The sequence below is a fragment of the Agelaius phoeniceus genome, chromosome 7 (assembly GCF_051311805.1).
Source record: "Agelaius phoeniceus isolate bAgePho1 chromosome 7, bAgePho1.hap1, whole genome shotgun sequence".
Classification (NCBI taxonomy): domain Eukaryota; kingdom Metazoa; phylum Chordata; class Aves; order Passeriformes; family Icteridae; genus Agelaius; species Agelaius phoeniceus.
The window spans coordinates 45637813-45651771 of NC_135271.1; the positions used below are offsets into that span (position 1 = coordinate 45637813).

Genomic DNA, 13959 nt, shown 5'->3' on the forward strand with positions numbered 1-13959 from the left:
CCAGTTCTGGAGATGAAATGTTATACTGTTATATACCCATGCTAGGCATTTTACCTTTGAAGACAAACATTCTTTTGGTCCAGTTTAATCCTATTTTCTCATGAAAAAATCCACAAAAATTAGGGCAGGGAATTTGGGGATTTCACTGGGGGGTTGTTTTCAGTTACTTAAGATATTCCAGCTTGGATGTGCCCCTGCTCTGAGAAATTCAGCTCAGTCAAATCTGTGCTCTGCTTAATTTTTTGGGACGGTGGGATTACAGCTCTCAAACCTCCCAGCTGAGGTCCTGAAATAACTTCATGGAGAAAGGGCTGGTCCTTGCTCACCGCATTTCTTCAGCCAGGCTTTCTACAGAGAAAGTGTGCTTGCCTTCCTGATTGTTTCTTTTTGTTTGTTTGTTTGGGTTTTTTTTGTTTTTTTTTTTTTTTTATTTTGGACATTTTGTAGTGGTATCAATGAAGAGGTGGAGCAGCCACGTGTCATTGAAAGTGTCCTGGCAATTCACAGCACAGTCACAAATTAAACACGGCACTGCTGAGTCCCCTTCTCCTCTCTCCTTTCTGAGGCTCTGCCTTTCCTCTGCTTTTTCAGAAAATGTTCTCCAAACACTCAGATTCCCCCTCCTCAAAAAGGTGCTCATTCCCTAATCCATTTTCCTTTTTTTTTTCCTGTCCTTTTCCAGTGGACAGGAGCATTCCTGGTGACCTCTGTGTTCCAGCTCTTGGCCTTACGGATGTGCTGACTAATAATCAAACCTAAACCTGTCAAAGCACAGGGAATTCCATTTAATTTTCTTGGTGTGTAAAGTGACTGATTTGTTTTATTCTGCTGACAGAGGGATCAAATATTAGGAAAAAAAAAAAAATATTGTGAAGGTAGGGAGGCCCTGGCACAGGTGGCCCACAGAGGCTGTGACTGCCCATTCCCTGGAAGTGACCAAGGCCAGGTTGGATGGGGCTTGGAGCAACCTGGGACAGTGGAAGGTGTCCCTGCCCATGGCAGGGGGTAGAACTGGACGGTCTTTAAGGTCCCTTCCAACCCAAATCATTATGACAATCATCCCTGAAATTTTATTTTCTTTGGAAAAAAAAAGGAGGAAAAAAAAGGAAAAAAGAAAAGGTTTGTCACATTTTCCAAGTGATTTCAGGACCTCACCTTCACATCCCTGGGTGTGTAAGCCCTCCAGAGCACATCCCCTGGCGCGGCCAGCCGGGCGCTGAGGCGGCTGACGCGGTTCCCGTCGTGCGCGAAGTCGGTCACGGCTGTCACTGTCACCCTGGCTGCTGCACAGCTGCTCCCCGAGCACGGCCCCGGCAGCAGATCCACCTGGCAGGCCGAGAGGGCGATGTCTGGGGGCCCTGGGACCTGGCTGCCTGGAGTGAACACCAACACAGAGCCTGACAAGAGTCATCCAAAGTGCCGCCCATGCCCTGCTCTGCTCAGCAGAAACGCCTCTGGTTCCAGGACACACACACCTTGTGTCTTGGGTTGAAAGATTTAGCTGGGATGTGTGTTCTGTTGCCATCTGTTAGAGGTGGGGCAGTTATTCTGTTCATTGGGCAGTTTTCTTTATCTCTTCCACAGCCAATCCTCCCTCCAGGAATCCCCTGTTCATGGCCAGGGAATGTCCCTGCATGGCTGATCAAATTCCATCATCCCATGGGGAGATGCTCCGCCCAGGGGGAGGAGCCAACCATTCCTGCCTGGATATAATCTGACATTTGGAGCAACAGAGCCCCCTTTTCCCACTGCATTCCCAGAGGAGCAGCTTTCTGCTCCCCTGCATTCCCAGAGGGAGCCCAGACCCATCTCCAGCAGCCCTGGAGCTTCAGAGGAAAACTCCCCCTTGTCCAGGATCCCTGCTCCAGCAGAACCACAGCTGGCACTGCAGGAGGGCTGAGCACCATGGGATGAGGCTGTGCCACCCCCTGACACACAGGGGGACAGGGCCTGTTCTGACTCTGTCTGTGGTTTGGTTTTTTGTTTTTTGGGGTTTTTTTTCCTACTATTGCATTTGGATTTTTTTAAATTCTCCTAGTAAAGCACTGTTATTCCTCTTCCCATATCTTTGCCTGAGAGCCCCTTAATTTCAAAATTATAATAATTTGGAGGTTTATATTTTCCATTTGAAGGAAGGCTCCTGCCTTCCTTAGCAGACACCTGTCTTTTCAAACCAAGACACCTTGGAACCAGATGGGCTTTGCATGAAGACAGTTGTGACTGATGGCATCTGCACTCTTCAGGGTCCTGGTTTTTTATCCTCAAAGTTTGCTAAAAGCTCGGTGGTCTCTATTTTTCCACAGGTGCTAATATTTCTGGGACAATGGTGTTACCTTTATGGGTCCATGCCCAGGGAATGAAGACAAGTGGTTCTCATGACAAAGAAAGAGATGGATCTGTGTTCTGGAAAACATTTCTCCTTCACTGTCTGGATTATAAGGAGGTATCTGCTGGGAGTTATTTAATTTAAAGTAAACAGGTGTTTTGATGTGAAAAGGGAGGGTTCTTGAGTAAGTTTTTGGTGAACTATGGATTCACAACAGCAAGGCAAATGCAGCAGGTCTGTATTTTTATTTTTTTGGCTTAGTTATGGTGTTTTGCTTCCAATCAGAAAAACGATGGTAGTTTTATTTGTGTCCTATGCAGAAGAATTGTGCTGATAAATTCACTAAAAAAATGAGGAAAATAACAAGCTATGGAGATACTGGCTACGTGAGCATCTGTGGTGGGTAGAGAAATGATGTATGGTGACAAAACCAGTGTTACAATGGCACTGCACATCATATCTTTCCTAAAGGGACCTCTACATGCAGCCAGAATGGCAGTGTCCACTTCTCTCAGGTGCTGACCCTTTCTGCTGAGGTCTCAGGTGAAGGGCAAACCTGGATTTTTATTTCCATAGGTGTGTTTTCCCTTACACACTCTGAATTATGATAGCATTTAGTTCTGAGCCATCTGGTCTGCACTACATACAGTGTGCATTTTCTTCTCAAGAAGCCACTCAAGCTTTTATGAATCCTTTGGTTGATAGGAAATGAAACTGTGGTCCCACTGAAACCAGTCAGAATCTAAATGCTGATTTTGGGACTTTACAGTGTTTCTTGAGGAGTACTTAGTTTTCTGTCCCAGACTGCTAATTATCATCAGATGAGAATAAGGTTCTAGAAATGGTGGACATAAAATTAATCTGAGATTAAAACAAGTGGTTTTCTGATATTAAAATAAGTGATTTTTGTACCATTTTTCCCATTTGTAGAATTGCTTAATAATTTCTAGAGATGGCATTAAAGAATTTTTAACACAATCAAATAATCACTGTCTTATTCCTTATGGAAAAATCTCATGAAATATAATTTAAATTAACCCTGTACAGTACTATGGGAACTGAACCAAAATCTACAGATATTAATGACATTTTATCTCTCCTATCAAGTCCTTAAAGGCTGCCTCACCTCACATCTTATAGAAAAGTCCTGGTTCATTTTCAAGGTTCTTGATTCAATTAAATTGGAGGTTTCCATGAGGAATAGCTATTGCCATTACAGCCCCATGAGCTGTGCTCAAAACCCAGAACAAAAGTTTAAAATCAAAGAAAATCATCTTGTCAAAATAGTAGCGATAAACTTAACAGGAGCCGAACTCCAGTGGCTCTGCTGTGCCTTGGCATTCATTATGATATTGTCTGAACTTGGAGAGATATTTCTGTGCTTGTAATTAGCTTTCTTATCACTTATTCCCTACATAATTAGCACAAGAATGCAGTTATATGGATTCAGTCAGACAAGGAGCTTGTCAGTTAATTTATTCGGTATAAACGAATCGCAGCTGAAATGGTTTTTATTTTTAATTTCCAGCACTGTGGCCAGCACACATTTTTCAGAAGCCCGCAGTGTTCCTTCAGATAAACTAATGGAGCCTAAAGACAATAAAGGCTCAGAGCAAATGTGGTTGTGCAGACACCCAGCAGCAGATCCTCAGCCTTAAGTATATATAGATAGCTCAATAGATAACAGCCCGAGTGTCATCCCAGGAAACAGCCTCAGGATGGAGCAACCAAGGGCTAGAGCTGGGTCTAGTCTAAGCTGCAGAAACGAGTTGATCAAAACTAACAGGAATTTTCCACTTCAGTGACAACTTCCTTCAAATATGAGTTAATTGGACGAGCTGTGCCTTCCTCCTGGCACCTCTTGGCACCAACACATCAAGCCCGTTGACGGCTTGGAAATAGAGCTGCTTCTGCAAGTCCTGCATCCTCTCTTTCTTCCAGTCAAGGGCACACTGTGGGACTGGAGGAGACCTTGGTGAGGGGTCAGTCTCAGTCCAATGTGCTGAGCTCAGCCTCCCCCACCTGAGAGCTCCTGGCCCAGGCTCCCAGTGCCAGAGAGATTCTGAAAGCCTTGATGGATGCCTCAGAAAATGTGAGTTAAACAAATGGCCTTGGCTGGGGCTCATTCCTATCTGATCCTCAGTGCCTGAGCTGCTCGGGGTCTGTGGGGATGCCCCAGCACACACCAGCCCTGACACCCTCAGTGTGAGGCAGCCTTTCCTCCACCTGGCCATCCAAGGAAATCCATTCCCATGAGCTCAGAGGATGTTTGCCTGATGGAGCAGCCCAGACTCCAAGCCAAGAGCAGGTGTAGAACAGAGCAGCACTGAGCCATGGAGAAATGCAAAGTACTGCATGTATGAGAGCCAGCACAGCTGCTGGAACCATAAGGTGCTGCTCAGTTTAAGTTCATTGTGTTGTGATACCATTTAAATTATTTTTCTTTCTTCTGTCTAAGCACTTGGCTGATGGTGAGGAGAGCTAGGAAAGGGATTTAAAAAGAGAAAAATACCAGGACCTATCTGGGTTTCGCCAACACTCTTTAGAGCTGCCTTTTTGTGGGTAGAGAAATTGCAGCTGTAATCCTATCTCTAAACATTTCTCTTGTTGAGTCACTTATGGAAGAGAAAGAAGTGACTTGTTAGAAAAAAGCTTGGGTGTTTTATTTGGTGCAAATGGAAAGTAAATACCCACATGCCACCCTTAGGCAGGACACTTATTCCACCTGGTTGACATGAAGACAGCATTTATTGAATAAAAGGGCAAGAGTTTTCTCAGTGACATTGTCAATGTTTTCAAGTTAATAAAATAAAAAAAATCCTAAATGTTTAGAAAGAGAATAATACATAAGCACAAAAATGATTTTTTCTTACTGTATTAAGTTAGACAAAAACTATAAGCCAACAAAAGAAAGAAAAAAGGCTTCACTATGCATTTACTGAATAATAAATCTGCAGGGGAGCTTTTTATTGATAATTAATGAAATTATTCTACCTAAGAACATTCCTGCTACAAAAAAAACCTAAAAATGGAATTTTACGCTCCTAGAATTTAAAATAAATTCTTCTACTCTCAGTTATTTCATCCATAAATCTCAACAGACTACTGTTCAGGTTATTGCCAGTCAGATTTATGGCCTTGGGGTTTTTTTCTCTCAAAAATCTGTCAGATATAATCAGCTGTTTTATTTTGCAGATAAAAATATGGCCTAGTTTGCTGATTTTATGGCTTCCGCCCTTTGGTATTATTGATATATCATATTTTCTATTAGAATTCATTGTAACCTAAATACTGGCAAAAACAATCACATTGATTAGATGTCAATATGTAAAACTCTTACCCAAGTCCTCAGTACTTAGTTGCAAAGTGATTTTACAGGAATCATCCTGCCCAGGACAGGCAATGGGCACCGTGCTCAGGACAGTCAAAACATGCTCCTTGCCATCCTCTGCAATTTCTAGTGACTCTGGCAGGAACTGGAAATAAGAAAAGAACTTTAAGATAATTTTGACAAGCAAGAGTGATGACAGATTAATCAGGCAACGCTGACATCTATGAAGTGTGAAGTGGTTTTAACCAATTATTAAGATATTACTTGCAAAATAATAATAACCTTTATCATAATCTCCTTAATAATAATAATACATTTTTCCATAGTGATCTTCAACTTTATAAGGTAAAATTGCTGTTAACATACTTAAACTACATTATTTGCAATTAAGAAAATGTTTGCAGTTCCCATATAATGTGTAATTGCTTCTCATCTCCAAATCAGAAAGCCAGTCTTTATTAAGCCTGAGAATAATACTGTGGAGTTTATTTAATTTTTAATATCCCTGGTTTAAAGGAGCTCCTTCCCCAGTGCAGTAGGAGAAGTACCATGGCATAAAGCCTGGCAGAACCTCATGGTCATGGACTCCATGTTTGTAGTCTGCATCAGGTGCAAAATAATTGCAATTTTTCACCAATTCCTCTCCCCTGCTATGGCAGGAAGAAGAATTGCTCTGCATATAAAATATTACAGGTTTGGAGAGAGAGGTGGAGTTGTGCCTTTTCTGTCTGCCCATTGTCCTGGGAAAAGAACAGCACTCAGGGCTAGTTGGAAATGGGAATTTCCACTCCCTGGAAAATCCTGACGTTTAAAAAAATTCCTCAGAAACTATTTTTCAGATGCCACAGAGAATGGGCTGCCAGATGTTTGAAACCCCTTTCATGCAGGCATGACACTCAGATACTCAGAAGATCCCAAAAATCTCCTGACAGTCTAATCCTCGAGTGGGATTAGAACTGGTTCTTGCACTCAGTGTGAATTTATCTCCAGCAACTTCTGTTTTGTAATGCCTGACCGTAACAGGATGATGGATAAAAATTCATATTTTGTCTTCACTTTGATCTGGTTTATTTGCAACAGAATTGTGCATCCTTTGTTTGTAGGTTTGTAGGTGTGACTTCCCATCCCAAAAAACCCCCAGAGCTGTTCAGGGCACCTTTACTAGCACATGGAGCTTTCCCATATTTTGTGGCACATCAGTGCCTACACGTGCACATGGTGCCATGTCGCCATGATATTTTATGAAAAATCCCTTTGCCAGGATTTCTTCTCCTGGGAAGATGAGAAGCCTCAGCTTCTCCATGTTTTGCTCCTCTGGAATGTGATTTGGAGAATTGTTTATCCAGCATGTGGCTTGTTTTTAATTCATGGCCAATCACAGCCAGCTGTGTCAGAATCTCTGTCACGGGTTTTTATTCTTCATTCTTGTCGAGCCTTCTGATGTCTCCTTTCTCTTTCTTTAGTATAGTGTTAGTATATAATTTTCATATAATATAATATAATATAATATAATATAATATAATATAATATAATATAATATAATATAATATAATAATGAATCAGCCTTCTGAGAACTTGGAGTCAGATTCTCATCTCTCACCTCGTCCTGGGGACCCTCACAACACCGCAACAGTGCCAGTGGTGCTTCAGGGTGTTTTACAGACAAACTGAAAGCCATTTTCTCACAGTGAACAGCACTGCTTGTGATCATCAGAACTTATGTTTCTTCATCGTGGTTTTCAAATATTCCCCAGTCAGTGACTCAGGGCCATGGGTGTTACCTTAATGCCAGCATAGAAACCTTTGCTGTCCTCAGGCAGTGACTGCTGCTCAGGAGAGCCCCTCCTAAAAGCTGTGACAGTGCAAAAGACCTGTAACAAATAAATTAACATCACATGCTATAGCATTTCTTGAATAACATTCATATAATTATGCATCTTCCTGTTGCTCAGAATTTTTAAGCTTTCATTCTGCTGCTGAGATATGTTTTGGGGATTTAGGCTTTGAGAATATTTATGTGTAAATTTTGATATTTGGAAGAATTTTTGATGCGTTTAATAAGCAAAGAAGTATGGCTTTTGTCTCAACAATTAATAACACTTTATGCTTACAATGTGTTTTCTTCTTCTTAGGATGTGTTTTTCTTCTTTCTTTAAACACCTTGGTTTGTTATTTTGACTCATTTTACTCAGGAAAAACTACATTGTTCATAGATGTCACTGTCAGAATTCAGACATTTGCTCTTGGGATCCCAGACTCCTGTCTGTCCACTGGATCAAGCATCTTCTCTCTCTACCACGTTTGTAAGCATTTTATTTTAAAATTTGAATTTGTTTGACAGTCATCCAGTCTCAGAAACTGTGTCAGCAATAAGAGAAGCTCCTTTTTTTTTCCTTATAGTTTTATAAAAGATGATGCAGATGTGCCTATAGGGTTTATATTGTATTAAAAAAGAAAAGAAAATTCACCCAAATAAAAAACTCCTCCAAACACAATGTACTAGGACACTTATGTTGTATTCCTAGCACAGCCACACAACTTTTATCTCTGCTGAGCCTGCACACCATCTGCCAACTTAATGTTTCATTGGTTTCAGAAAAACCAAATTGCAAAAATAATTTCTAGGACCATAAGATTAAAATACAGAAATTTTCCTTAAAGCAAATGACAATAGACTCTGAAACTGTAGCTCTGAATATTTTTTTTTAGTCTTCTTGGAAATGAAGTAACAGATTGTGACATATTAAATCAAATTCCAGATACTCAGATGACATATTTATAGCTGCTGCCTTTTTTAAGCCTCAAGTAACCCACAAGGAAGAACTGGACCAATCCAATTTATTTTCCATTATAACAAATGCCTTTGGATAGATTTTCCAGCATCACTCACTGGCCATGCTGATGCTTGTAGCTCTCACCTGCTGGCTCAGGCACGACCCTCATGCCACTACCTGCAAAGCAGGTTCTGCACCAGGATATTCCCAGATTCATGTGGCCATGAGCTGCATAACACCCTGCAATATTTCTTTTAGCACCCTAAAAGTCCCTCCTCGTTACCATCGAGTCATGAGTTGCCTCCAAACTGAAGAATCCTCTTTCCCACCTCACTTGTGCACAGCAGAAATTCCCCACCAGCAATACAGGGTCATTTGTAGGGCTGTGGGGAAAAACAAGTGTTTTCTGTGCTCTTCAAGTGGATTATTTCCAGTTCAGCTCAGTCCCAGGCTTATGTGCCTTTTGGGATGGTTTTACCTTCACAATTTTTCTCACTCTCTTGCAGACAGCTCCAGACAGTTTGGCCCAGTGAAAATGGTGTCATTTGTTACATTAACAAGATGGAAGCCTTGAGGTCATACTGGGTGTACTGGGGGAAAAAACAGACAGATCTCACCTCACAGAGACACTTTACAGTTAAAATTCCTCAGATATTTCATAGTTATCCAGCCTGCCTCTGAAGGAGAGCGAGTTGTTGTCTCCTCAAGGTAATAAGCCCCTGTTATCATTAGATATTTATTATCTCCAATCCTCCCCTAAAGGCTTGTGTTCAGCTTACAGACTTTCCTAAACACTTCTTCTGCTGGGAAGGCAGAAAGTGAGTGTTGATCATGCTCCTGCAGCTTCTCCTGCTGCTGCCACAGGGAGAGTCTGCAAAATCAGGATCTGGCAAGGTGGTGACAACAGAGAAAGGGCTCAGATAATGCATCTTCCCCCTACCAAAAACAAACAGCACTGACCCCCTTGCAGAGCTCATGGAGCAGATCACATGCACCCACATTGCAGGTGATGTATTTGCACTCGCTGGGCTGTTTGCACTTTTGGCTTCAGTGCTTTTAACCAAAAATGCTCACACTGAGATTCCCTCTGAGCCCAGCACGAGGAGGGTCTGTGCCAGGGAAGGAGCAGCAGCTGCCATGGACAGGCACAGGGATGCCCAGCACTGACAGAGGATGGCCTGGTGATCTTCCCCAAAGTGATTTTCTGGCAAATATCAGAACCCAGCTTCATTGTATTTCCTCTCATATCTATTTTAGAAGTATATTTTATTGATAAAGCACCAAACACTCAAATAAAACTTACTCCCTAATGACACACAGAGATATCTGTAGACTATCAGTCCATCCCAGCTCAATCTTCAGTGCTTTTGGAGGTCAGCACAAACTTTCAAAATTCAAAATGTATGGACAGCCATCATTTAAAATACAATTTACATTTTATTTCTGTCTTTTATATAATTCCCACCCTTATTGGGTGCACACCTCACAATCAGCAAAGTTCATCAGATACCGAGCTACAGGTTGACAGTTTGTCACATAATTATGATAGTCATCCCAAGGAGGAGGGATTTTTTTGCCTTTAGCTAAATACTAACTCTTTTTTTCTGCACTTCAGTAATCAACTTCTTCTTTCTCTTTTTCTCTTCCCCCCCTACACCCATCTCAGGATGCAGCCTTTTTAAAGCAAAGAGATAAAAGCACCACTGACAGCAGTATGCTGATGGCCGTGACAAGTTAGGAAGTATTTTTCCACAAACTCATTGGATCTGTTAAAAAAAAAAGTCAAATTCTATTTTTTCATCATCTCTTTTAAAGGGACAGGTACCCTTGGACAGGATGACTGGATTGCTTCTTATTATGGGATGCTTTGTTTTCCCTGTGTGCTGGCAAAACTTCCCATAGGGCAGAAGGCTTCTTCTAGGCACAAAACTCTTATCAAAAAAGGCTCTTTTAGGTAAGAAGAGTGTATGTTGTGTGTGTTTATCAAAAAAGGCTCTTTTAGGTAAGAAGAGTGTATGTTGTGTGTGTTGGAGTAGATTTTCCCCCTTCCATGGACTCAAACAGAGTTGTACCCATTTGGACATGAACCCCATGAGCAGCTTCTTTAGCTAAAGGCAGAAGTCATTCATTAATTTGGTGAGGGTCAGTTAGTTCTGTGAAACAATTTAGGAGAATATTTTAATCTCAGGACCTGTCACCATCCCCAGAAAATTTCTCCTTTGCACATTAAAATGTGGGTATTTTCCCCTATAGCTTTCAGAATTCAGGTTACCTCCAAATCAGTTATTTCTACTTGTTTTGATGATAATAATGTCTTCAATTTCACCTTTCCCCTAACTAATTCTGAATGTGGTGTGGGCAGCCCAGGCTGGGGCAAGGATGGGGTCGTTTGCCCGCAGATCCAGCATTTCCCTCTCCATCAGCCTCTCCCCCGTGCTCATACAGGGGGTTCAGATAACCAAGGCAGCTGTGGGGAGCTCCCCTCTCCCCACAAGGAGCCCTTTAGGGTCACCTCCTGCTGGCCATTCCCTCAGCAGGGCAGTCTGGGGGCTGCAGAAGGTGCAGAAGGGGATTATTAAAGGAAGGTGATTGTTAACCCTGGGGCTGGGTCACCCTCCTGCAGTATCAGCCGTGTCAGAGCAGGCTGGGGCTGCAGGGCACTCCTGGGTGGAAGGTGGAGGCTGGGCAGGGAATCACCAGGCCAGGTGAAAGGGGGCACTGCAGCTGCCATTGCCTTCTCCATTAAACACTAATGGGCTGGGGTCAGAAACTCTGCTGGGAGCTGGGAGGGAGCTGTGGTTTGCAGCCTTGATGAAAAGAGCAAAGGATGAGCAGAACTGAGGGATGACATTTCTAGGGAAGCTGGAAGAAAAGAAAAATAGTTCTCATTAGCTTGAGAAAACGATCTGGCTGTAGGTATTTGCAGAAAGGGGTAGGAACAAAGTCTCTGGGAAGGGTTAGCAGGAAGGGGAAAGTCAGGAGAATCTGTCTTTGATTTAATTAATGAACTAGACCTTGCAGCTTTAGAACACAAATCACTCCCTGTGAGGGGCTGTTGGCTGTGCAGAGGAGGGAGCAGGTGCAGCTGTGTGACCTGGCCCTGTGGGTAGCCCAGCTCTGCTCACTTTGCTGCTGGCTGCACAGGAAGGAGGCAGCTCCTCCTTCCCAGGTGCCACATGGCCAGGCAGTGTGTGGGAGCTGACTCTGGGTCACCATTCTGCTAAGGAAGGGAATTTTCCCAGGGTAATAGTAAGGTGTTTTATCATCTGCAGAGTTTTGCTCATCAGCTCTCTGACCCTTTCTGCTTTAAAATCTCTGCTCAAGTTCACCTAGAGTTCTGTTTCTGCAGGGATGCTTCTCATTTTCTACCTGAAGGTTGAGGAAGAAATTGTAAACTCAGCTGTGACCTACAAACAGGCAGGTCTTCCTAATTCTTTGTTGATTTTGACAAATCCAGTGGCTGGGAGGGGATTAGTGCTCGAGATGGGGAAATGCCACTTTGTCACTTTGGAGTCCAGGTGGTGTTGCAGACCTCTGGACTGGGCAGTGACAGAGTCTGAGTCAGTGGGAGCTGAGCCAAGGGCATGAAGTGACCCCAAAGGGGAGATGCTGAGAGCCAGTGCTGACTGGGGGTCTCTAGGATGAAACCTTGCTATATCTGGGAGAGGAGAAGGGGCAAACCCTCAAGATGGCCTTCTAAGTGCTTGAGTATTTCCATAGGTACAGAATTAATATGATTTAACATTTATGAGCCCATATGCCCAGGATTTTCCATCTAAATGCAATAAATGTAGTGAATCCATCATCTGGAATGAGCTGCTTCTCTGCCCTGGGCTGAACTGGGGCATCTCTTAGAAGTGCTGGCAATAAGACAAAAATCCTATTTTCCCTGAGAGATGAAGTGTAAGTGCTCTGCAAGGTCTGGCTTTCTTCAGCACCAAGAACAACAGGACTGTAAGATCTCTTGCCTCATCACTGGAGGTGTTTAAGGCCAGCTGGGACGGGGTTTGGAGCAACCTGAAGGTGTCCCTGCCCTTGCAGGGGGGTTGGAACTGGATGATCTTTGGGCTCTCCTCCAATCCCAACCACTCTATGGAATTTCACGCTTTTTCCCTTGTGAGAGAAAAATAGTTATTTTCTATATTGAGGCAATAATTTGCTATCTGTTTGGCTGGGGCATAATCTCCTTCTGTTGCAGAGTGCCATGCAAAGCAGTCACTTCTATCAGAGAGCTCAGAAAGGCTGGTTTTGCTTAAACATTCTTATTTTACAACAAGCACCATGGTTTATGTAGGGTGACAATTGCTCCTCGCCATGTGAACTTTTGGATTGCTGTGCTGAGCAAAATCTGCACAGTTTTCTCCTAAACACCTTTCTTTCTTAGCATAACTCATTACTCACAGTGTGCTGCTATAATTTATAGATGGCTGTGCCTCGAGGAATGAAATGACCTCTGTCACTATCACATAAATAAGGCTTAGGAATGCCAGGATTTTCATATCAGATGGAGTGGGCTCCTTTCAGAGCTTATAGAGAAATAGTGGCATGTTATAGATTTATTTAAGACTGAAATAGTTTCATGAACATTGTGCTGCCAGCATTACTGTCTGGAATAACAAAATTGGAACCCAAAGATGGGGGAAGAAAGGACACATGATGGCTATTAAAAAATAACTGGCTGTTTAGTCAATACAAGTTCAGGGATGTTGGCTGCTAAATCTCAACTCTTCTCTAAGGTTTGACTGCCTATTAAAATATATCAATAGCTATTCCATTATGTGACTGACCTATTGCCTGGAGGTGTTTTTACAAAGAATAGCATTGACATCAACCACCCAAAAAGTGATGTAAAAAAAAAAAATATTGCCTTGCTTGGCTGTGGTTTTTTGTCAAGAAAGGAACAGAGAAGATGCTGACTTCAGGCCATGAATGTGTGGAACCAAATGCAGGTTATTGTGCAAGTAGAAATTATGAGTTAAAAAGGTACAAAAAAAGGCAAGTGGTTTTCAAAATGCTGCAAATTCTCTGTCCTGGGGGACAAATTCTGCCTTGAATGCCCCTCGTGCAACCTGGCATTGCTCAGCCTTGGGGATGCTACCACTGGGCTCTGCATGGAGAAGGGGAAAAGTACTGGAAAGTGCTCCTGATTTACTGTCTCCCCTCTCATATCAGTGTGAATCTGGCCCCCCTTTAAAGGTGCCTGAGAGAATATTCTTCCATCTGCATCTTTCCTGGGCAGGTGAGAGTCACCCATTGCCTCTGGGTAACTCTCACCTGGTGGTGGAATTTGGTGCCAGGGTTTGATTCTCCTCTTAGTGGCATCACTTTTCCTCTAGAGTAGCCCTATAAATGCTAAATTTCTTCAGATTTACACCACTGGAGATGAGAATCCCTTTTGACTCCTGTTAGACACCCAGACTGGGATGGCAAACAGTGACGTGCTGTTTTTAAAACCTTTATTTTGTAAAACTGAATTCTCAGTTGCAGCTGCAGCTTCATTGCTTGGTTTTCACCTGTGATGATTTATG

General features: G+C 42.7%; 1 protein-coding gene across 1 annotated transcript in view; it reads right to left on the bottom strand.

The window, feature by feature from the left end:
* The window catches only part of LOC129122742 (von Willebrand factor D and EGF domain-containing protein-like), a 168123-nt gene that overhangs the window by 103455 nt on the left and 50709 nt on the right, over positions 1 to 13959 (bottom strand). Inside the window, 3 exon segments of the mRNA XM_077181864.1 lie at positions 1156 to 1373; positions 5667 to 5802; positions 7439 to 7528. Of these exon segments, the coding sequence (XP_077037979.1) occupies positions 1156 to 1373; positions 5667 to 5802; positions 7439 to 7528 (444 nt within the window).